The sequence below is a fragment of the Petromyzon marinus genome, unplaced genomic scaffold (assembly GCF_048934315.1).
Source record: "Petromyzon marinus isolate PM22_M1 ecotype Great Lakes invasive population unplaced genomic scaffold, UKy_Petmar_22M1.pri1.0 PM_G_Scaffold_57, whole genome shotgun sequence".
In the NCBI taxonomy this organism is placed as follows: Eukaryota; Metazoa; Chordata; class Hyperoartia; order Petromyzontiformes; family Petromyzontidae; genus Petromyzon; species Petromyzon marinus.
This window is the reverse complement of record NW_027423010.1, coordinates 1,377,986-1,398,959: the sequence shown is the minus strand read 5'-3', so window position 1 is coordinate 1,398,959 and position 20,974 is coordinate 1,377,986. Positions and strand designations below refer to the sequence as shown.

At 48.7% G+C, this 20,974-nt stretch overlaps 1 protein-coding gene across 2 annotated transcripts; it reads left to right on the top strand.

The window, feature by feature from the left end:
• The first annotated feature begins 1,050 nt into the window (after positions 1–1,050).
• LOC142918206 (baculoviral IAP repeat-containing protein 7-B-like) lies at positions 1,051–13,478 on the top strand. 2 transcript variants are annotated; one of them, XM_076062336.1, is made up of 6 exons: positions 1,051–1,592; positions 3,053–3,206; positions 5,104–5,203; positions 7,677–7,737; positions 9,426–9,477; positions 10,186–13,478. In XM_076062336.1, exons 1-6 carry the CDS (start codon positions 1,266–1,268, stop codon positions 10,377–10,379), a joined length of 888 nt encoding a protein of 295 aa, XP_075918451.1. In that variant the 5' UTR covers positions 1,051–1,265; the 3' UTR covers positions 10,380–13,478. The 2 variants fall into 2 exon arrangements, with proteins under 2 accessions (XP_075918451.1, XP_075918450.1); XM_076062335.1 differs by having other exon boundaries at positions 10,183–13,478.
• The last annotated feature ends 7,496 nt before the right edge of the window (positions 13,479–20,974 follow it).

Here is a 20,974-nt window from a genome sequence, read left to right as displayed (position 1 = left end):
GGCAGTGTTGAGTCTATGGTGCAGTGTTGAGTCTATGGGCAGTGTTGAGTCTATGGTGCAGTGTTGAGTCTATGGGCAGTGTTGAGTCTATGGTGCAGTGTTGAGTCTATGGTACAGTGCTGAGTCTATGATGCAGTGTTGAATGTATGGTGCAGTGCTGAGTCTATGGGCAGTGTTGAGTCTATGGTGCAGTGTTGAGTCTATGGGCAGTTTTGAGTCTATGGGCAGTGTTGAGTCTTTGGGTAGTGTTGAGTCTATCGGGCAGTGTTGAGTCTATGGTGCAGTGCTGAGTCCATGGTACAGTGTTGAGTCTATGGGTAGTGTTGAGTCTATGGGCACTGTTGAGTCTATGGGCAGTGTTGAGTCTATGGTTAGTGTTGAGTCTTTGGGTAGTGTTGAGTCTATGGTGCAGTGCTGAGTCTATGGGTAGTGTTGGTTTTTCTCACACCAGATAACTCTCGAAACTCCGTTTGGTACAGGACCATCCAGACTGTGTGTGCCCCCTTTTATTGCTGTGCATGAGTTTGTCAGAAGTGACAGACTGAACTGTTTAATTCTTAACACGTAGGCTTTTGGCGACCAATGTTCTGTTTACGTGACAACCCTTACCAGTTGGCCGTGTCGGGTGGTGGCGGGTTTAACATTAATATATTTACGCAATCTAACCCACAAAAAGCCTTTGTGTATGGATGAATTGTTTAAACCAAACATTTCAAGTCACTTAAATATTTTATTTTGATTTAAAGCTTTCGTGACTGCAGTAATTCATATTCTTAGCTCTTTCGGCAAAGTCACGTTGAAGGGAAACAATAAAATAATAAAATATATATACAAAACAATAAAAATTATCACGACGTTTCGACCATAACATAACGACCGTTTGTGTTATGGTCGAAACGTCGTGAGAATTTTTATTGTTTTATATGTATTTTATTATTTTATTGTTTGCCTTCAACGTGACTTTACCGAAAGAGCTAAGAATATCACTAAAAGATGTCCGTTTTTAATGACGCTTGCCGCCCGAACATTTTTGTTCCCGCATTCAGGAGCCGTCGAGGGTGACAACAGGGGTCGTGCCATTTCCCATCGCCGGTTTTTAAACTACCCGTTGAGCTACGAGCCCCGGGATCTCTTCGACGCCTTGAAAGGAGGAGAAGGCCTCGACGTTTCTTGAGCGATCTTTAACAAGAGACCCCCGGGCGGACTCGTCCCTCGCAAAAGCATTCTTTTCACCCCAAATTGCCCCGTATTTTTCCGCCGGGTCGATGCCAAACGTCGTAGACTTTCGGGCCTCCCGCAGGGCGTCGGCGGCGGCGAGACGCTCTGCCCCCCCGATGCCCCGCTTCGACCGGATCCCGCGACCGTCGGCCTCGAAGATGCTGAGAGAATCGGCCAGGCTGCTGTCGTTCTCCAAGGGGTGGCCCCGGTCGTCCCCCGTGCGGCCCGCGGACTTGGCGCGGGCCGGACTCTACCGCATGGGCTTCAGCGACCTGGTGGCCTGCTTCCGCTGCGGCGGGATGATGCATCGCTGGGAGGAGGGGGACGACCCCGCTCGGGAGCACGCCAGGCACTTCCCCGCCTGCGCTCGCGCGGTGGGTGACGCCAGCGACGGCGCCGGTGACGTCCTGACGCTTGTTTTGGGGGGGCGAGGCCGGGTCTTTCCTAAAACTAGTGCGGGGTGCCGCTGAGAATTTGCAACGATTGGCACGAAGAGATGTGCCTCGGGGTTCTGGGTACCGATTGGAGATAATTCTAGGCGTGTTTAGACGACGATGGCGAACGAGCGGAGACCCTTTGGCTCGTTGAATCCATTGACGCGCATTCGCGGTCAGATTCGTGTTATATTAAAAAACGATAGTCCAAAAACAAGTGTGAACATTTCTTTGTAAGCACCCTGTGCTAACACAGTTATTCTTGACCTGGCGAGGGCCCTACTCAGCGCTGCGATGATGTAGCTATTTGTTTCAGATGCCGACCCTCTCCGTCACGCAAAGCAGCGACGTTGCTCAGCGAAGCGGGCTCAGCATCGTTGCGTGGACATTTATATTTGCCGAATACCCTCGCACGTGGTGACCACGGGGGGAACAGAGAGAGAGAGACACGGAAACTCCAAATAGGCAGAAGCAGGTGTCAGGGTCGGGTTTCGAGCCCATGACCTCCTGCATACCAGGCGAGGTCGTTGACATCTCCTGGCTACCGCTGCGCCCTTGTAGATGAGTCTCAGTTCTTCAATGCTTTGTGCCTATAACCATGTTCAATGATGAGACTTTCCCGCTCCCCGCGCTGAAGAGTCGGCTCGCTCATTTGACAGCAGAGCCACGGCAACAAAATCAATTAAACTCTGCCCACCGTTGTAAAGACGTTGCAGCTGCCGTGCCGTAGAGGCGGTCACGTGGATTTCGGATTAACCGAGGCAACGTATTTGTTCGGTTTAAGCGCCGCGTGACTTGTAATAAAAACGTCCAAGAATTAACCAATGTTGTATAAACTGTTTTTAGATTATTTGGACTTCAGGGGAATATCCACGAGTTCTTAATCTCTGTCAAAATCGCAGGTGTGCGGTTCATCTGCAAATCGAATAAACCGCGCACGGATCATCCAGAGTCTACTGTAATTCAAATCAAGATTCTACTGTAATGTTATCTTCTCTATAAATTCCCCCACCTGTTGTATATGCCGGGTCTTGAAAATTTTAATAAAAATGATAAAAATGAAATAAAATTTGGAAAAATGCGTAATTATCCGAAATAATGTTAATTGATGTAATTATGCGCATAGGTTATGCTAGTTATGGAGATGTAATCGTATTAAGTCATGTAAATGACTTAACCTTTTTAGGTCAGTCTAAAAAGGTTTTGTTTCGAAGATGTCGTTTAAAAAAAAACGATTCCAATGCCCTCACGGCTTCCTGGGGAGCCGTTCCAAAGGGCGGGGACAATTCGATGAGCTCACTGCATCACCGTCGTCGCCATTGACGCTGTCGTCACAGTCGTCATCGTCGTCACCATTGTCGTCGTTGCGTTTGTTTCTGGGTGGTGCCTTTTCCCCGCAGGCCCCGTTGCCGCAGGCCACTCAGGATGGCCCCGACTCCGCACTGTGTCCAGAGATGCGTTCGTTCGGGGCGCGAATCAGATCTTTCGCGAGCTGGCCGTACACCGCCAATGTGTCCCCGCATGAGCTGGCCTACGCAGGCTTCTACTATTCCGGTACGGTTTGTGCTGCTGCTGCCGCTGCTGCTGCTGCTACGTAGAAGTGGGTGGAGGCCTTCCCCGGTGCTGTAGTCGTCCCCGTTTTGTGGGGGGAGGGGCGGCTCTTTGGGGGGCAAGCGCCACGGTGGCTCGGAGATGTTGACTACCTCGCCTGGAAGGCAGGAGGTGGTGGGTTCCATCCTGACGCCTGATGCGTATTTGGAATTTTCGTGCCTCCCCGTGGTCGCGTGGATTTTTTCTGCCGGTCCTCCGGTTTTTTTCCTCGCACATTTAGAAACACGCGTTTAGAGAATTTGGCTGCGTTTAAATTATCATGCGATAAGCCACTTCGTTGAGCTATCGTTTGTGAATGCCAGGTGGTCGCCTCTGAAAAAGAGCTGAATAGCAACTCAATGGTCCTAACACCTAGTATCATAAAATAGTTTCAATGTTGGTTAATAGTTTTGGTCAAACACCTGAGGGAGGTCAGAATCAGAATATTTATCTATACTGGAGGAATCCATTGAGCTGTGAAGCTCTTTTTCGCATGATGTCCAGTCGGGGCATGGGGGGTAAGAACGTCACGGCAACGAACAGTTTACAAAAACACGATAGGAGTGCGAAGTCCTGTCGGTTCCAAGCGTGTTGTAGAGTGCGTACACGAAACACGGGGAAGGCCTTTACAAGTTGTATAATCTCATGCAGATGTAGATGACGCTGGTTCTTCACGTTCTGTAGATGTAGATGACACTGGTTCTTCACGTTCTGTAGATGTAGATGCCGCTGGTTCTTCACGTTCTGTAGATGTAGATGCCACTGGTTCGTCACGTTCTGTAGATGTAGATGCCACTGGTTCTTCACGTTCTGTAGATGTAGATGCCGCTGGTTCTTCACGTTCTGTAGATGTAGATGACGCTGGTTCTTCACGTTCTGTAGATGTAGATGCCACTGGTTCTTCACGTTCTGTAGATGTAGATGCCGCTGGTTCTTCACGTTCTGTAGATGTAGATGCCGTTGGTTCTTCACGTTCTGTAGCTGTAGATGCCGCTGGTTCTTCACGTTCTGTAGATGTAGATGCCACTGGTTCTTCACGTTCTGTAGATGTAGATGACGCTGGTTTTTCACGTTCTGTAGATGTAGATGCCACTGGTTCTTCACGTTCTGTAGATGTAGATGACGCTGGTTCTTCACGTTCTGTAGATGTAGATGCCACTGGTTTTTCGTATTCTGTAGATGTAGATACAACTGGTTCTTCACGTTCTGTAGATGTAGATGCCGCTGGTTCTTCACGTTCTGTAGATGTAGATGCCGCTGGTTCTTCACGTTCTGTAGCTGTAGATGCCGCTGGTTCTTCACGTTCTGTAGATATAGATGCCACTGGTTCTTCACGTTCTGTAGATGTAGATGACGCTGGTTATTCACGTTCTGTAGATGTAGATGCCACTGGATTTTCGTATTCTGCAGATGTAGATGCAACTGGTTCTTCACGTTCTGTAGATGTAGATGACGCTGGTTCTTCACGTTCTGTAGATGTAGATGACGCTGGTTCTTCATGTTCTGCAGATGTTGATGCCACTGGTTCTTCATGTTCTGTAGCTGTAAATGCCACTGGTTCTTCACGTTCTGTAGCTGTAAATGCCACTGGTTCTTCACGTTCTGCAGATGTTGATGCCACTGGTTCTTCACATTCTGTAGATGTAAATGCCACTGGTTCTTCACGTTCTGTAGATGTAAATGCCACTGGTTCTTCACGTTCTGCAGATGTTGATGCCACCACCTCCATCTATTGTGAGGCGGTTGAACTTACGACTCTCGGTCCGAACGGGCAACTGGATGGGTTTGTTTATCTCTGAAAAGTTGACAGTGTCGATATGTAGGGGAGAGGTCCCTGTAACGTGTTTTCTATTTTGAGTAGGTCACGGAGATCTTGTGAGGTGCTTCAGCTGCGACGGTCATCTACAAGAGTGGGCGCTGGGAGACAGCGCTTGGCATGAGCACGCAAAGTGGTTTCCCAGGTGAGGCGTTTGGCACCTGCTGCTCCCGTGAAATGTATATATATACAGTGAGGGAAAAAAGTATTTGATCCCCTGCTGATTTTGTACGTTTGCCCACTGACAAAGAAATGATCAGTCTATAATTTTAATGGTAGGTTTATTTGAAAAGTGAGAGACAGAATAACAACAACAAAATCCAGAAAAACGCATGTCAAAAATGTTATAAATTGATTTGCATTTTAATGAGGGAAAAAAGTATTTGACCCCCTCTCAATCAGAAAGATTTCTGGCTCCCAGGTTTCTTTTATGCAGGTAACAAGCTGAGATTAGGAGCTGAGATTAGGAGTACACTCTTTAAGAGTGTGCTCCTAATCTCAGCTCGTTACCTGTATAAAAGACACCTGTCCACAGAAGCAATCAATCAATCAATCAAATTCCAAACTCTCCACCATGGCCAAGACCAAAGAGCTCTCCAAGGATGTCAGGGACAAGATTGTAGACCTACACAAGGCTGGAATGGGCTACAAGACCATTGCCAAGCAGCTTGGTCAGAAGGTGACAACAGTTTGTGCGATTATTCGCAAATGGAAAAAACACAAAAGAACTGTCAATCTCCCTCGGCATGGGGCTCCATGCAAGATCTCACCTCGTGGAGTTGCAATGATCATGAGAACGGTGAGGAATCAGCCCAGAACTACACGGGAGGATCTTGTCAATGATCTCAAGGCAGAGGGACCATAGTCACCAAGAAAACAATTGGTAACACACTACCTCAGGGGTCGGGAACCTATGGCTCGCGAGCCAGATGTGGCTCTTTTGATGATTGCATATGGCTCGCAGATAAAACAAAATATTCTCACTTGTTTTAATCCATCCATCAATTTTTCACTGCGCATGTCCTGTTCATGGCTGCAGGAGCAATTGTCCATTATTTTAATTGGATGATACTGGCCTACGTATGCATGTGAGCAGTCATTCTCACATCTTAAAAACATCAAGTCCAACCTACGATCACGTTTAACGGATGAAAGCCTCAACGCTTGCATGAAGCTTAACCTCACCAAGTACCAACCCGACTACAAAGACATCAGCAAATCCATGCAGCACCAGAAGTCGCATTAATGGTGAGTGTTATAACAACATTATTTAAAAGAATAAATTCAGAGGCTTATTATACTGACATTTAGTTGAATTCACTTTTAAAATATATTATATGGCTCTCACTGAAATAAATTTCCAAATTTTTTGCTTTCATGGCTCTCTTAGTCAAAAAGGTTCCCGACCCCTGCACTACCTCGTGAAGGACTGAAATCCTGCAGTGCCCGCAAGGTCCCCCTGCTCAAGAAAGCACATATACATGCCCGTCTGAAGTTTGCCAATGAACATCTGAATGATTCAGAGGACAACTGGGTGAAAGTGTTGTGGTCAGATGAGACCAAAATGGAGCTCTTTGGCATCAACTCAACATGCCATGTTTGGAGGAGGAGGAATGCTGCCTATGACCCCAAGAACACCATCCCCACCGTTAAACATGGAGGTGGAAACATTATGCTTTGGGGGTGTTTTTCTGCTAAGGGGACAGGACAACTTCACCGCATCAAAGGGACGATGGACGGGGCCATGTACCATCAAATCTTGGGTGAGAACCTCCTTCCCTCAGCCAGGGCATTGAAAATGGGTTGTGGATGGGTATTCCAGCATGACAATGACCCAAAACACACGGCCAAGGCAACAAAGGAGTGGCTCAAGAAGAAGCACATTAAGGACCTGGAGTGGCCTAGCCAGTCTCCAGACCTTAATCCCATAGAAAATCTGTGGAGGGAGCTGAAGGTTCGAGTTGCCAAACGTCAGCCTCGAAACCTTAATGACTTGGAGAAGATCTGCAAAGAGGAGTGGGACAAAATCCCTCCTGAGATGTGTGCAAACCTGGTGGCCAACTACAAGAAACGTCTGACCTCTGTGATTGCCAACAAGGGTTTTTGCCACCAAGTACTAAGTCATGTTTTGCAGAGGGGTCAAATACTTATTTCCCTCATTAAAATGCAAATCAATTTATAACATTTTTGACATACGTTTTTCTGGATTTTTTGTTGTTATTCTGTCTCTCACTGTTCAAATAAACCTACCATTAAAATTATAGACTGATCATTTCTTTGTCAGTGGGCAAACGTACAAAATCAGCAGGGGATCAAATACTTTTTTCCCTCACTGTAAATATTCACTAATTATGTGTTCCCCAACACATCCATCGCATTATATAATAATGATGTGTTCCCCGATACATCCAACGCATTATAAGATAATAACAAAATCATAATAAACGCGATAAAATAATAAATATAATGTGTTCCCCAATACAACCATCTCACTATAAGATCATAATATAAATAATAATAATAATGATGGTGATGTGCTCCCCAATACATCCACCACATTATACCCAGCCGGCATAACGTAATGACCCCCCCCTCTTCCCGCGTCGTTTGCTGAACAGCTGCGCGTTTGTTGGACGACAGAAGGGGGAAGCTTTCGTCCGCGGGTCGATGCGGCCGCCGGTAACAAAACATTTTCTCGCCAACTTTTGGTTTCGCAGGAAAATCGAGTTTAACGCCGGCGTGCGAACACGCCGCACGTACGATTTTTTGTTTCGTTTTTTAACGTTGACCTTGGTCAACTCCGGTCGTTGAACAGACGAGACTATCCTCGTCTCTTGATGGAGTTTATCAGGGGTCTTGAACACAAATAGACTTAAACTTAAACTTCGCAGGCAGCTTGAAATGTTGTTCATCATTCAGGGGTAAAAATACAAAAATAATGTGGTTTTATTACCAATATGCTCATTGTAAATATAGTAGTGTGTATAGTATAGTAGTGTATAGTGTAGTGTATAGTGTAGTGTAGTGTATAGTGTAGTGTATAGTAGTGTAGTGTATAGTGTAGTGTATAGTGTAGTGTATAGTAGTGTAGTGTATAGTGTAGTGTATAGTGTAGTGTATAGTAGTGTAGTGTATAGTGTAGTGTATAGTAGTGTATAGTAGTGTAGTGTATAGTGTAGTGTATAGTAGTGTATAGTGTAGTGTATAGTAGTGTATAGTGTAGTGTATAGTAGTGTAGTGTATAGTGTAGTGTATAGTAGTGTAGTGTATAGTGTAGTGTATAGTATAGTAATGTATAGTGTAGTAGTGTATAGTAGTGTAGTGTATAGTGTAGTGTATAGTATAGTAATGTATAGTGTAGTAGTGTATAGTAGTGTAGTGTATAGTATAGTAGTATAGTATAGTAGTGTATAGTATAGTGTATAATATAGTAGTGTATAGTGTAGTGTATAGTAGTGTAGTGTATAGTATAGTAGTATATAGTGTATAGTGTAGTAGTGTATAGTATAGTAGTGTATAGTGTAGTGTATAGTAGTGTATGTATAGTAGTGTATAGTAGTGTAGTAGTGTATAGTAGTGTAGTGTATAGTATAGTAGTGTATAGTATAGTATTGTATAGTAGTGTATAGTGTAGTAGTGTATAGTAGTGTAGTAGTGTATAGTAGTGTATAGTGTAGTAGTGTATAGTAGTGTAGTAGTGTATAGTAGTGTATAGTATAGTAGTGTATAGTAGTGTATAATAGTGTATAGTAGTGTATAGTAGTGTATAGTGTAGTAGTGTATAGTAGTGTATAGTAGTGTATAATAGTGTATAGTAGTGTATAGTAGTGTAGTAGTGTATAGTAGTGTAGTAGTGTATAGTGTATAATAGTGTATAGTAGTGTATAGTGTATAATACTAGTACAGCTCACACCGGTGTGTTGGAGAGCCAAGCCACAACATTTAGAATCTGAGTATGACGTTTCACCAGTAATTACAACAACAACGAGCTTCATCAGGCGACGGCCAGATTAAATGTACTCTATAACTATATATAACTATGGGGATAATCGGTGTTTTTGGCATAGAGATCCACGGAATTTTTTTAATTTTATCTTTTTGGATGCTGCGCGATTTTGAGCCGTCTGCAGCTGCCCTGCCCCCCGTCGTTAGCGGCGACAATCGAGAGCCGGCTCTTGTCGTTCCGTTTGGTTTGCCGACACGCCGATTGCAAATCGAGCGCAGAGTAACGGTGCAAAAAGTCGCGATCGTTTTTAACGCGAGCGGTCGTCGCTTGCGTAACTTATCCATTTTTGTCGGTTCTTCTGCGTGACACCGGCGATGATTCTTACACGCGACGATGTTCATCTTTATTTGTCGGTTTAAAGGCTCCGCTACCGGGTCAGACGCCGCAGAGTACAACCACGGAGATTGAGCACGGTAAGACGGCGGATCCCTGCGCACTGTATCAGACCCTCACCTGATACAGGTGAGGGTCTGATACAGGTGAGAGTCTGATACAGGTGAGGGTCTGATACAGGTGAGGGTCTGATACAGGTGAGAGACTGATACAGGTGAGAGTCTGATACAGGTGAGGGTCTGATACAGGTGAGAGTCTGATACAGGTGAGGGTCTGATACAGGTGAGAGTCTGATACAGGTGAGAGTCTGATACAGGTGAGGGTCTGATACAGGTGAGGGTCTGATACAGGTGAGAGTCTGATACAGGTGAGAGTCTGATACAGATGAGAGTCTGATACAGGTGAAAGTCTGAGCCAGGTGAGAGTCTGATACAGGTGAGAGTCACGACCTCATGTATACCAGACGAGGTGGTCAACATCTCGCCAACTTTGCGCCCCATATGTAAGCAGTCTGGTGATGATCGACCATCACTTTTTGAAACCGCTGAAAGTGTGTGCGGGTGTGTCTCTGTGTGTGCGTCTGTGTGTGTGTGCGCTTGCGTCTGTGCGTGCGCGCGTGTGTCTCTGTGTGTCTCTGTGCGTCTCTGTGTGTCTCTGTGCGTCTCTGTGTGTCTCTGTGTGTCTCTGTGCGTCTCTGTGTGTCTCTGTGTGTCTCTGTGTGTCTGTGTGTCTCTGTGTGTCTCCGCGTGTGTCTCCGCGTGCGTCTGCGCGCGCTTCGTCCACAGCAGCGCCATCGACTGAGGAGCTTCTGGACAAGCTGGAAGAGCGGCTGTCCTGCAAGGTGTGCATGGAGCGCGAGGTGTCCACGATGTTCGTGCCGTGCGGACACGTGGCCACGTGCGGCCACTGCGCCCTCTCCCTGAGCCGGTGTCCTGTGTGCCGCGTCGCCGTGCAGACGTCGCTCCGGGCCTTCATGGTTTAGGCGGACGGCCGGGCGAAGGAGGAGGAGAGAGAAACGACCGCCGGGGATCCCGACCGCCCGTGGCTTCGACCGTTGGGGCGAGTTCGTTGATTCACCCATCCCCTCTCCCGTACCGAGGCATAAGCCGGTCGCTGGCGAGCGTTCGGCGTTCGTTTTTTCCGCACAGGGAGGCACGGGGAGGGCAATTTCACTTGGCCACCGGCCTCCACCCATAGAGCAGCCTTTTTTTTGGGGGGTTTCCGGAATGTAAAAGGGTTCATTGATAATTATCAGTGTGGTGGTTTTGAAGGCGTACGATGTCAGACTTGGAAAGTGAAGGAAGTAAAGTTTTAAGACTGTTCTGTAATCTTTACTTTAACCGGATGGTACGCATAGGTTACACACGTTAACAGTTTCTACATTTGGGAGCTATTACATTTAGAACTCTGTGGAGCGCTTATTGCAACGGGTGGAAGGGTCAAAGATTGCGGTGATTTTAAGGCGTACTTACATGTGTGAGTTATTACATTTATAACTCTGTGGGACAATGCAATGGGTGGCATGGGAAAGCGTTAATAAGAGTGCGTTGATTTTAACGTGTGCAATGTCAGACTTGGGAAGTGACGAAGTGAATGTACATGCACATATACACGTGTAAGCTGTTACACGTGTAACAGCTTACACGTGTATATGTGTAAGCTGTTACACATGTAAAGCTGTTACACGTGTAACTCTGTGGATCGCTTATTGCAATGGGCGGAAGGGTTAAAGAGTTGCGGTGATTGTAAGGCGTTTGGTGCTAGACTTGAAGTGAAGAAGTTACGTTCTGTAAATCTTTACTGGAACTGGAATGTTACGCAGAGTTCACGTGCGTAAACATTTTTACGTTTGTGAGTTATTACATTAATAAGTAATATTTTAAAATACTTTTTTTTTTAAAACACTCTTTAATGAAATGTACCCTACTGGTAACGGAATAACTCCACGACTCCAGGAAGTGGCCCCGAGGCTTGGCCACGACGTAAGGGGACCGTGGAGATTTACAGCCAACGACGTCAGTTGAGCGTGGACAATTACACCCAAGACGAAACATAACGTGTTAAAAAAAGATTGTTGGAAAATATATTTTTTACGCTAGAATACAGTGTTGTCATCATTATGACATAAGTATACCACATTGGTAAGTGGGTTAAGATTGAGTTACTATATTTGATGATACTACAACAACAACAGACAGAGTGAGTTCATACACAGCGTGTGCAATAATAGCCCCATGGAGCACTTATTGCAATGGTGATGTCATCAAAAATTTAATTGTCGCGTTCCACGGTGGCCGCTCTTTGTCGGTGGTGGGGAGCGGTGGGGGGTTGGTGGAGCGGTCAGCGCTACCAACGCCGGTGATCAGCCGAGTTCCATTCCTGCTCACGGCCAACGCCACAGTGATTGCGATCATCTGAACAACCGGTCCTGGGCCTCCCCTAGGTCGACTTGGCCTCGAATGAGTGCCCGCTGCGATATGTAAAGACATCGCCACTGGGGAGACAAAGGCGGCTGTGCGTGGTGTTGACCACCCCACCCCCCCCCCACCCTCGTGTGCCACAGTGCCGGTAGCCTTCATAGCTGCTGCTAATCGCTAACAGCACTTGCCCCAACAGTCTGTTAAGGCTACACGGGGGGGATCATCATAGCTGCTGCTACTCGCTAACAGCACTTGCCCCAACAGTCTGTTAAGGCTACACGGCGGTGGCTGGGGGATCTTTGGGGCTGTGTGTGGACGGCTTTGTGTGTTCCTCGCCGCTTTTGTTTCTAAGAAGTGCCAGGTTATTTTTCCATCGGTCGCGTGAGAGATAATTTTCGGGGACTCGTTAACCCGCTGCTGGATTAGGGCCCCTCGGCGCGCCTCGTCCCACGGGGGTTTGTGTTGGACTCGGCACTTGGCGAAGAGAACGCCGGAGCAGTTCCCCCCGCGGGAGATTGGTCGCGGGCAAATTTAGAATCGCTGCTCGGAAATGTTGAAAAGGTCGAATCCGTCCTCGGCTGCGACGCTCGCTCGTTCATTCAGCTCCAGCAGCAGCGTCCGCCTGCACCGAGTTTCTGGCTTTGCCGCTCTTAACCCAGAGTTTTTAAGCGGCTGCTGCGTTGAACATCGTCGCGCGTAGTGTAAACTAAATATATATACACACAGCTTCCTGAGAATGTGTTAAGTTGGGGAAACGTGATTATTTTGCGCGTTTAAAACACGGACGTTGTAAAACATCCTTCAAGGTTTTGATTTAAAGCTTTCGTGACTGCAGGGATTCATATTCTTGGTTCTTTCGGTAAAGTCACCACCACGTAGAAGGGAAACAATAAAATAAATAAAATATAAAACAATAAAATTCTCACAACGTTTCGACTGCAACACGAGCAATCATCATCAGGTGTGAAAACCACATAGCACCACGGAGAGCGATTTGGCAGTTGTTCAGACCGCATTCCATTCTCTTCCTCTCCCCCCTCCTCTTTTCCGAACATAGATGGACTCGTCCATTTGAACAACTGCCAAATCGCTCTCCGTGGTGCTAACGTTAAAAAAAACTCCACTTTTTAAAAAATTTCTTGCTGTGGTTTTCACACCTGATGATGATTGCTTCTTGTGTCGTAGTCGAAACGTCGTGAGAATTTTTATTGTTTTATATTTTTATTATTTTATTGTTTCCCTTCTACGTAGTGACTTTACCGAAAGAACCAAGAACATTCTTCAAGGTTCTTTCGGTCAAGTGACGTAGGGACAAAATAAAATAAATCACGACGTTTCTGTCGCAACACAAGCGACCCCCCCATCAGTTGAACTGTACCTGTTCCGCCTGATGACGGTCGCTTGTGTCGCGATGGAAACGTGGTGATGTATTTTATACACCTACCACGTGATGACTTTGAGAGCGTGGATCCCTGCAGTTGCCACGAAAGCTTCAAGTGAAGATTCTCAAGGCTGCTTTCAATGTTGCGTTCAGTCAATGAAACGTCCGCACATTCGAGTCGAGTGCCCATTAATGGGCCACGCAAGGCCCAACGCGTAGGGCCGAGGCTTCGCTCTGTGGCTCGTTTGATCGTCTCGTTATTAAATCATTTTTGATGTCACCAGAGGACTTGGGAGTCTTGTTGTGTTTAGACTGCAGGAGCGGTGGGAGGGGTTTTAAGAGCTATTAAATTGTCTCTCTCTGTCTCTGTGTGAGTCTCTCTCTGTGTGTGTCTGTCTGTCTATGTTGTGTGTCACTCTCTGTTTGTCTCTGTGTGAGTCTCTCTCTCTCTGCTTGTGTGTCTGTCTCTGTGTCTATGTTGTGTGTCACTCTCTGTGTCTCTGTGTGAGTCTCTCTCTGCTTGTGTGTCTGTCTGTGTGTCTATGTTGTGTGTGTCGCTCTGTGTGTCTCTGTGTGTCTCTCTCTGTTTGTCTCTGTGTTGTCTCTCTCTGCCTGTGTGTCTGTCTGTGTGTCTATGTTGTGTGTCTCTGTGTGAGTCTCTCTCTGCTTGTGTGTCTGTCTCTGTGTCTATGTTGTGTGTCTCTCTCTGTTTGTCTCTGTGTGAGTCTCTCTCTGTGTGTCTGTCTGTCTATGTTGTGTCACTCCCTGTGTGTCTCTTTGTGAGTTTCTCTCTGCTTGTGTGTCTGTCTGTGTGTCTATGTTGTGTGTGTCTCTCTCTGTTTGTCTCTGTGTGAGTCTCTCTGCTTGTGTGTCTGTGTGTCTATGCTGTGTGTTACTCTGTGTGTCTCTGTGTTGTCTCTCTCTGTGTGTCTGTCTGTGTGTCTATGTTGTGTGTCTCTCTCTGTGTGTTTCTGTGTTGTCTCTCTCTCTGCTTGTGTGTCCCCGTGTCTATGTTTTGTCTCTCTCAAATTTATCAATCGTTGGAAGAACGTAATCAACCAGGTGGGGCGTTGATTGTTTTGTTGGCCGACTCTGTGTTATATTGCATTATATTTCCAAGTTTACTATGTTTGTTCTCATTCATTTGTACCTTATGATGGTCGCTTGTGTTGCAATCGAAACGTCGTATTCTATTATTATTACATTTCTTTACCATTACGAATTGTCTGGGAATCAAAGCCAAGCAAGTTTCTTACCACAGTGACCGCACGAGACGTGAAACAAATGCTGCACATGTAGTGGGTGCAGGGAGATTGGAGACGGCGTGTAGAGGCAACACGTTGATTTAACGACAACGGTAACAGCAATAGTAGCGGTCCCTAACACAAAGGGGTGACGGCCCCTTAACCCGCTACCTGGGGGTGGTACGGCCCCCGGACAAGCGTGGCCTATCACTGGGACCACGGGCTCTCTCGCCTCCGGCTAACCGTGACCTAGGGGAGGCTACACTAACCCGACCCAGTCAAGGTACGGGTCTCGACCACTGTCTCGCTCGGTCCCGGCCCTTACAAGGACGTCGGGACCCGGGGGCTCCCAGGGTCTCACCACTAGCCCGCTCGGTCCCGGCCCTTAGAAGGGCAGCGGGTCTGGGGGAATTGATAGGACGAGTGGAAATGAAGTAACCTCTGAGCTATTTTAATTAGTCATTAAATAATACAACAAAATTAATGACATTCAAAAAGTAATTTACATTAAACACGTATTAGAACATTGTAACTTCAACCATCTCTTAAAGCAACGTGTATTACTAATTACTCATTCGTTAGCCCCCATTACTCAATCGCGACTTCACGCTCATCAGCCAGCCATCTCAGTCAGTCGACCCGTGGCACCTGGGTCTGCCCCGTGACCTCCTGCCAGCGGGCGTTCGACACTTCATGTGGCCTCAGGGTGCACATAGCCTGGCACAAGCGTCGTGGTGACGTCACCGCCACTTAGTGGCGAATGGCGGTTGTTGTTGTTGTATGTGTGTGTGTGTCTGTGTGTGTGTATGTGTGTGTATGTGTATGTGTGTGTATGTGTGTGTATGTGTGTGTGTATGTGTGTGTGTATGTGTGTATGTATGTGTGTGTATGTGTGTGTATGTTGGTATGTGTGTGTGTATGTGTGTGTGTATGTGTCCGGCAAAACAACCCCCTACCTCCTCGCGGTGCCGGACGAGCAACTCTGTCGTGGACAGTGCTGTGGGGGGAGATCCAATTTTGATTGGCTCCTCCCCTCATGGCATATGTGTCCACCACAGGGGCTAAACGGGGGCTCTGGACGGGTGCGAGGGGCTGGTAACCCCTCCACCTTCAATTAATTACCACGAAACCACGAGGTAAACTGAAATATGTAACTAATAAGCTTGTGCCGGAGGCCCCCGGGAGCCAGGCGTCTATGACGTCTCCTGGCCAAACCCCAATTGGCGGAGCCAGGAGATTGAATATCCACCCTCGGGGCTCCTCCAGAAACAACGAAAAGCCACTACGGGTGGCCACGTGGAATGTTCGAACGCTCACTGCGGAGGAGAGGCTGCCACTCCTCTGTCGGGAGCTGGACCGGTACCGCCTGGATCTATGCGGCATTCAGGAGGTCCGGTGGACCGGCTCTGGCTCCTGCCACCATGAGGGGTGGACAGTCCTCTACTCGGGGCAGCAGACTGCCAAACAACACGGTGTGGCTCTTCTTTTGAACAAAAGAATGAAGGGGGCGTGGGAGCGTGGCGGTGAGGTGTGGGAAGCTGTAAGCCCCAGGCTACTTTGGGCTCACCTTTCCATCAACCGGAGGCGAGGAATGGTGGTCGTGGTTACTTATGCCCCCACCGAAGATGAACATCCGTGGAGGGATGCAGGCAAAGCCGATGAGTCAGATGCCTTCTATGACCTCCTGTCACAGGTGCTGGCTAAAGTGGCCCCTCCGGATAGAGTCATCATGTTGGGTGGCTTTAATGCCCGAATTGGTCATGATACTGGCACCTGGTCTGGAGTGATTGGAGGGCATGGGCCAGATCAGCTCAATAACAACGGTAAGAGGCTGCTAGATTTTTGTGCAGCCCATGGGCTTGTAATTACCAACACGCTGTTCCGGCATCGGCGCATCCACACAACATCATGGATGCATGCCGGGTCCAAGCAAGAACATCTGCTGGACTACATAGTGACGGACCAGCGGATGCGAGCCTATGTCCTTGACACCAGGACCTACCGTGGAGCTGATCTGCCCTCTGACCATCGACTAGTCATCTGTAAGATGCGCCTGCCATTCTTCCACTCCGGTGGTGGGTGTACACCCAGGACCCCATTCCAACCTAAAGTGGCCTGGTCTCAGTTATCTGATGAAAGTTGCAAGCGAGAATTTCATCATCGCTTGCGGCTGGGATTGGCATCGTCCCCGACTCCTCCTGATGTCGAGGGTAAATGGGCGAGGTTTAGGACTGTGACTCATGCAGCTGCAATGGCTGCTTTGGGTACGCGGTCCAGACCTCCCCAGAGACCCTGGCTGACAGGAGGTGTTCAGGATGGTTGAGAAAAAGCGACAGGCCCACTGTCATCGGCTACAGAATCCCACGTCAGAGAATGAGGAGGCTTACCGCAGCCTTCGCTCGGAGGTTCGGAGAGCCGTGAGGCGCTGCAAGGATGGGTGGTGGTCGCGGGTTGCTGCGGAGATGGAGTCTGCCTCAGTGGCCTGCGATCACAAATCTCTATTTAACTCCATCAAAAAAGTAACCTGCAGCGCCACACCTATTACCATCATTAGGGGAAAAAACGGTGATCCAATCTCCGACCCCCAGGAACAGGTTTGCAGATTTGCTGAGCATTTCTGTGAGGTCATGGGGGAGGGAAAATCCCTCAGCCAGGAAAAGATCGTGGCACAAAGTGAGGATGACCCTGCTGAGGCTGTGGTGCCTCAAATATTGGAAGAAGTCACCCCCTGTGAGTGGCTGGCTGATGTGCCATCTGTTGAGGAAGTACTGAAGGCGATCCGGAGTCTGAGACCAGGAAAGGCAGCGGGCAGAGATGATCTCCCAAGCGAAATGCTGAGGGAGGGTGGCGTTTGTGCACAGACTGCCCTATATGACATCATAACAACGGTCTGGGCCGCTGGACGGGTTCCGCAGGATTGGAAGGATGCCCTGGTGGTCCCCCTCTTTAAGAAGGGGGACCGCATAGACTGTAACAACTGCAGGGGCATCTCACTCCTCAGTGTGCCGGGAAAGGTCCTGGCAAGGATTATTCAGCATCGCCTTGCCAGGCACGCTGAGGAGAGGCTTTCGGAGCCCCAATGCGGTTTCAGGAAAGGGCGGTCCTGCACAGATGCCATATTTTCTGTCCGTCTGCTACAGCAGAGGTGTAGGGAATTCCAACAAGACCTACATCTCTGCTTTATTGACCTGGTCAAGGCCTATGATACCATCAGTAGGCCTGGGCTCTGGGTCGTTCTTCGTGCTTTTGGAGTACCTGACCCTCTGCTCACGATCATTAAGGACCTTCATGATGGTGAGCGGGCCCGGGTAAAACTACATGGCCGGGAGTCAGAGCCATTCCCTGTACACCGTGGGGTGCGACAGGGATGTCCTCTGGCTCCCACATTATTTAACATCTATTTTGACCACGTAGTTCGTGAAGCCTTCAATAGCTGTACCGGGGGAATCTCCATATGGTACAGATATAATGAGAGGCTAATCGATGACCGGGTGCGGTCAAGGGATGGCTCCCTATTGCTTAACCACGTTATGTATGCTGATGATTTGGTAATAGCTGATCAGTCAGAGGAGGAGTTGGAGACGCTGCTGCTGAGACTGGAGCGTGCCACTAAGAGGTGGGGCCTTACCATCAGCCCCACCAAAACTAAGCACCTGCCTGGGTATTTTGTACCATCGGACACTCCACCCCCACAACTCCCAATCGGTGATGGGGCAGTTGTGGAGAGAGTGGAGAGTTTCCCATACCTGGGCAGTGTGCTTATGACTGGCTCCAGTTTAACAGCAGAGGTCTCACTCCGAATCAGTCGAGCGGCAATATCTTTTCATCGGTTGCGTAACGCTGTGTGGAAGCTACCTGGTCTGTCGCTCCGCACTAAGCTTCAGGTCTTCTCGGCCACGGTCATTCCCTCCCTTCTCTACGCTTGCGAAACGTGGACCCCCCTAATGGAACATCTTCCCCGGTTAGAAACATTTAGGCTGGCCTGCCTACGATCCATCCTGGGTTTAACCAGACTGGATTGTGTGAGGAGCTCACAAATTCTTGAAAGATCTGGGCAGGGTCCCATCGGTGAGCTCCTCCGGCAGGCAAGGCTGCGATGGCTGGGTCATGTAGCCCGCATGCCCAGCCACCGCATGCCGAAACAGCTTTTGTTTGGCCGGATTGAGGGGGCTAAGCGGGCGCGGCACGGGCTAGAGAAGAGATGGAGTGATGTGGTACAGGAGGATGTGGAGCTGAGTGGACTTGCCGATGACTGGTACCAGCGGTGTCAAGATCGGCCTCTGTGGAGGAGGCTCGTGAAGGATGCTACTGGGCAGTTGGAAGCAGTCGCCCTCCAACAACAACGGAGGACGGAGGAGCGACGCTCAGAACAACGAGCGGAGCGCCGGGTGGCTAAAGCACAGCAGGTTGGCACAGTAGGGGGCACAGGTGGTGCATCAGCCAGTCATCTCAGTCAGTCGACCCGTGGAACCTGGGTCTGCCCCGTGACCTCCTGCCAGCGGGCGTTTGACACTTCACGTGGCCTCAGGGTGCACATAGCCTGGCACAAGCGTCGTGGTGACGTCACCGCCACTTAGTGGCGAATGGCGGTTGTTGTTGTTGTGTATGTATGTGTGTGTATGTGTGTATGTATGTGTGTGTGTATGTGTGTATGTGTGTGTATGTGTGTATGTGTGTGTGTATGTGTGCATGTGTGTATGTATGTGTATGTGTGTATGTATATGTACGTGTATGTATGTGTGTGTATGTATGTGTGTGTGTATGTGTGTATGTATGTGTGTATGTATGTGTGTGTATGTATGTGTGTATGTATGTGTGTATGTGTGTGTGTGGGGAGCGATAGTGTAGCGGTTAGCGCGCTGCGCTATGAACATGGCGACCCGGGTTCGATTCCCGCTCACGGCCAACACCAGTGACGATTATCTGGACCGGTCCCGGGCCTCCCCTAGGTCGACTCAGCCTCAAATGAGTACCTGGTGCGGTGTGTAAACATCGCCACTAGGGAGACAAAGGCGGTCGGGCATGGTGCTGGCCACCCACCCCCTCGTGTACCGTTCGGCCTTCATAGGTGCTCGCTAACAGCACTTGCCCCTACAGTCTGGTACAGGCTATATGGGGGATCTTTGTCTTTGTATGTGTGTGTATGTATGTATATGTGTGTGTATGTGTGTATGTGTGTGTGTATGTGTGTGTATGTGTGTATGTGTGTGTACGTTGAACTCTTTCTGTCACACCACCACCGCACGTTGCCCAACCGTGCTGAAAGACGACAACAAGCGGCAATTCTAAAGAGTTATCGGTGTAGTGTGTGTTCATCAGGTGAAGGGACGAGACTGTCTCGAGAACAGGCCACTTGTGTTGAAACGTCGTGAGAATTTGATCGTGTTATTTTATTTTATTAATTTATTACTTTATTCTCATTCTACGTGGTGACTTTACCGAAAGAACCAAAGAAGATGAAAACGCGTGTGTAGTGACTGCGACTGTCACCGCGTGGTGCCGGGCTTACGAAGCCACGGCGGACGATGCGTTGGCATCACGTGCGGCCCGCTCACCGGGCGTGGCGCCGCCGGGCCTAGCGGGGGGCCTGGCTGAGCGCCGGTCAGCGCGGAGGCACCGCGAGCGGCGTGCGGCGCGGGCCAGCCGGGCTCGCGTTGGGGCACGACACGCCGGTTGACCCGCCAGCACGCGGCCGGACGACGTTGGAGGGGGGCTGCCGGGCGGTCACGTGGCGTAGAGGAGCTCTCGGGGAGCCTTCGGGAAAGAGGCGGAGAGATCCGGAAGGTGGGCGGGGCGAGGGGCGGAGGCAGCCCCGGCCCGGGCCGATGTGACGGGGGCCCTACGAGGGCCCCGGGGTTTTTCGTGTTGCCAGCGATGAAGATCCACGTCGGGGGGAGAAGCCTCTAGCCATGCGGTCTGGGACCCAGCTCAGGGTCCGGGCCGGGATAACGAGCCGTGTCCGGTGCTGCCGTAGCGTAGCTAGATGGGCGTTCAACACCCAAGCGTGGCTTGTGTTATGTTGAGTCGGTGAAGTGGTGTTGCTCCCTAGACAACGTCTGCGACTCAGTTGGAGTCGCTACATATGTGTATATAAAACATGTAATAATAGTAGGGCTTTTACCCTTTTTTTGGGGAACAAAACTGAAACCTTTTTACAAGGATTCATGCTACTGCATTAACCACAATACCTGCAAATTGCAAACAAAAAACACACTATGATATTTGTGGCATTGTCCTTGAAACTGATTGGTCCACACCAAGGGACGGCTTTCTTTCTAAGGGACAATGCATCATATATTATCATAGTATGTGTTTTGTTTGCATTTTGACTGCAGGTATTGTGGTTAATGCAGTAACATGAATCCTTGTAAAAAGGTTTCAGTTTTGTTGCCAAAAAAAGGGGAAAAACCCTTACTATTATTATTACATTTTGGTACTGGCAAAGGTCTAATGAAGATAAAAAACATGCATTTGAACAAACGCAACAATCATCCGGGAAAATTGTTCTCGGAGCGCAGCTAGAAAAAAAAAG

What these genes read in the sequence shown, in the direction of transcription:
- LOC142918206 (XM_076062335.1), top strand. Translation starts at nt 1,266, where the DNA reads ATGCCAAACGTCGTAGACTTTCGGGCCTCCCGCAGGGCGTCGGCGGCG. An exon ending in CACGCAAAGTGGTTTCCCAG is followed by an intron (nt 5,204 to 7,676) that starts GTGAGGCGTTTG and finishes TTTGCTGAACAG; the next exon opens with CTGCGCGTTTGTTGGACGAC. An exon ending in AACCACGGAGATTGAGCACG is followed by an intron (nt 9,478 to 10,182) that starts GTAAGACGGCGG and finishes CTTCGTCCACAG; the next exon opens with CAGCGCCATCGACTGAGGAG.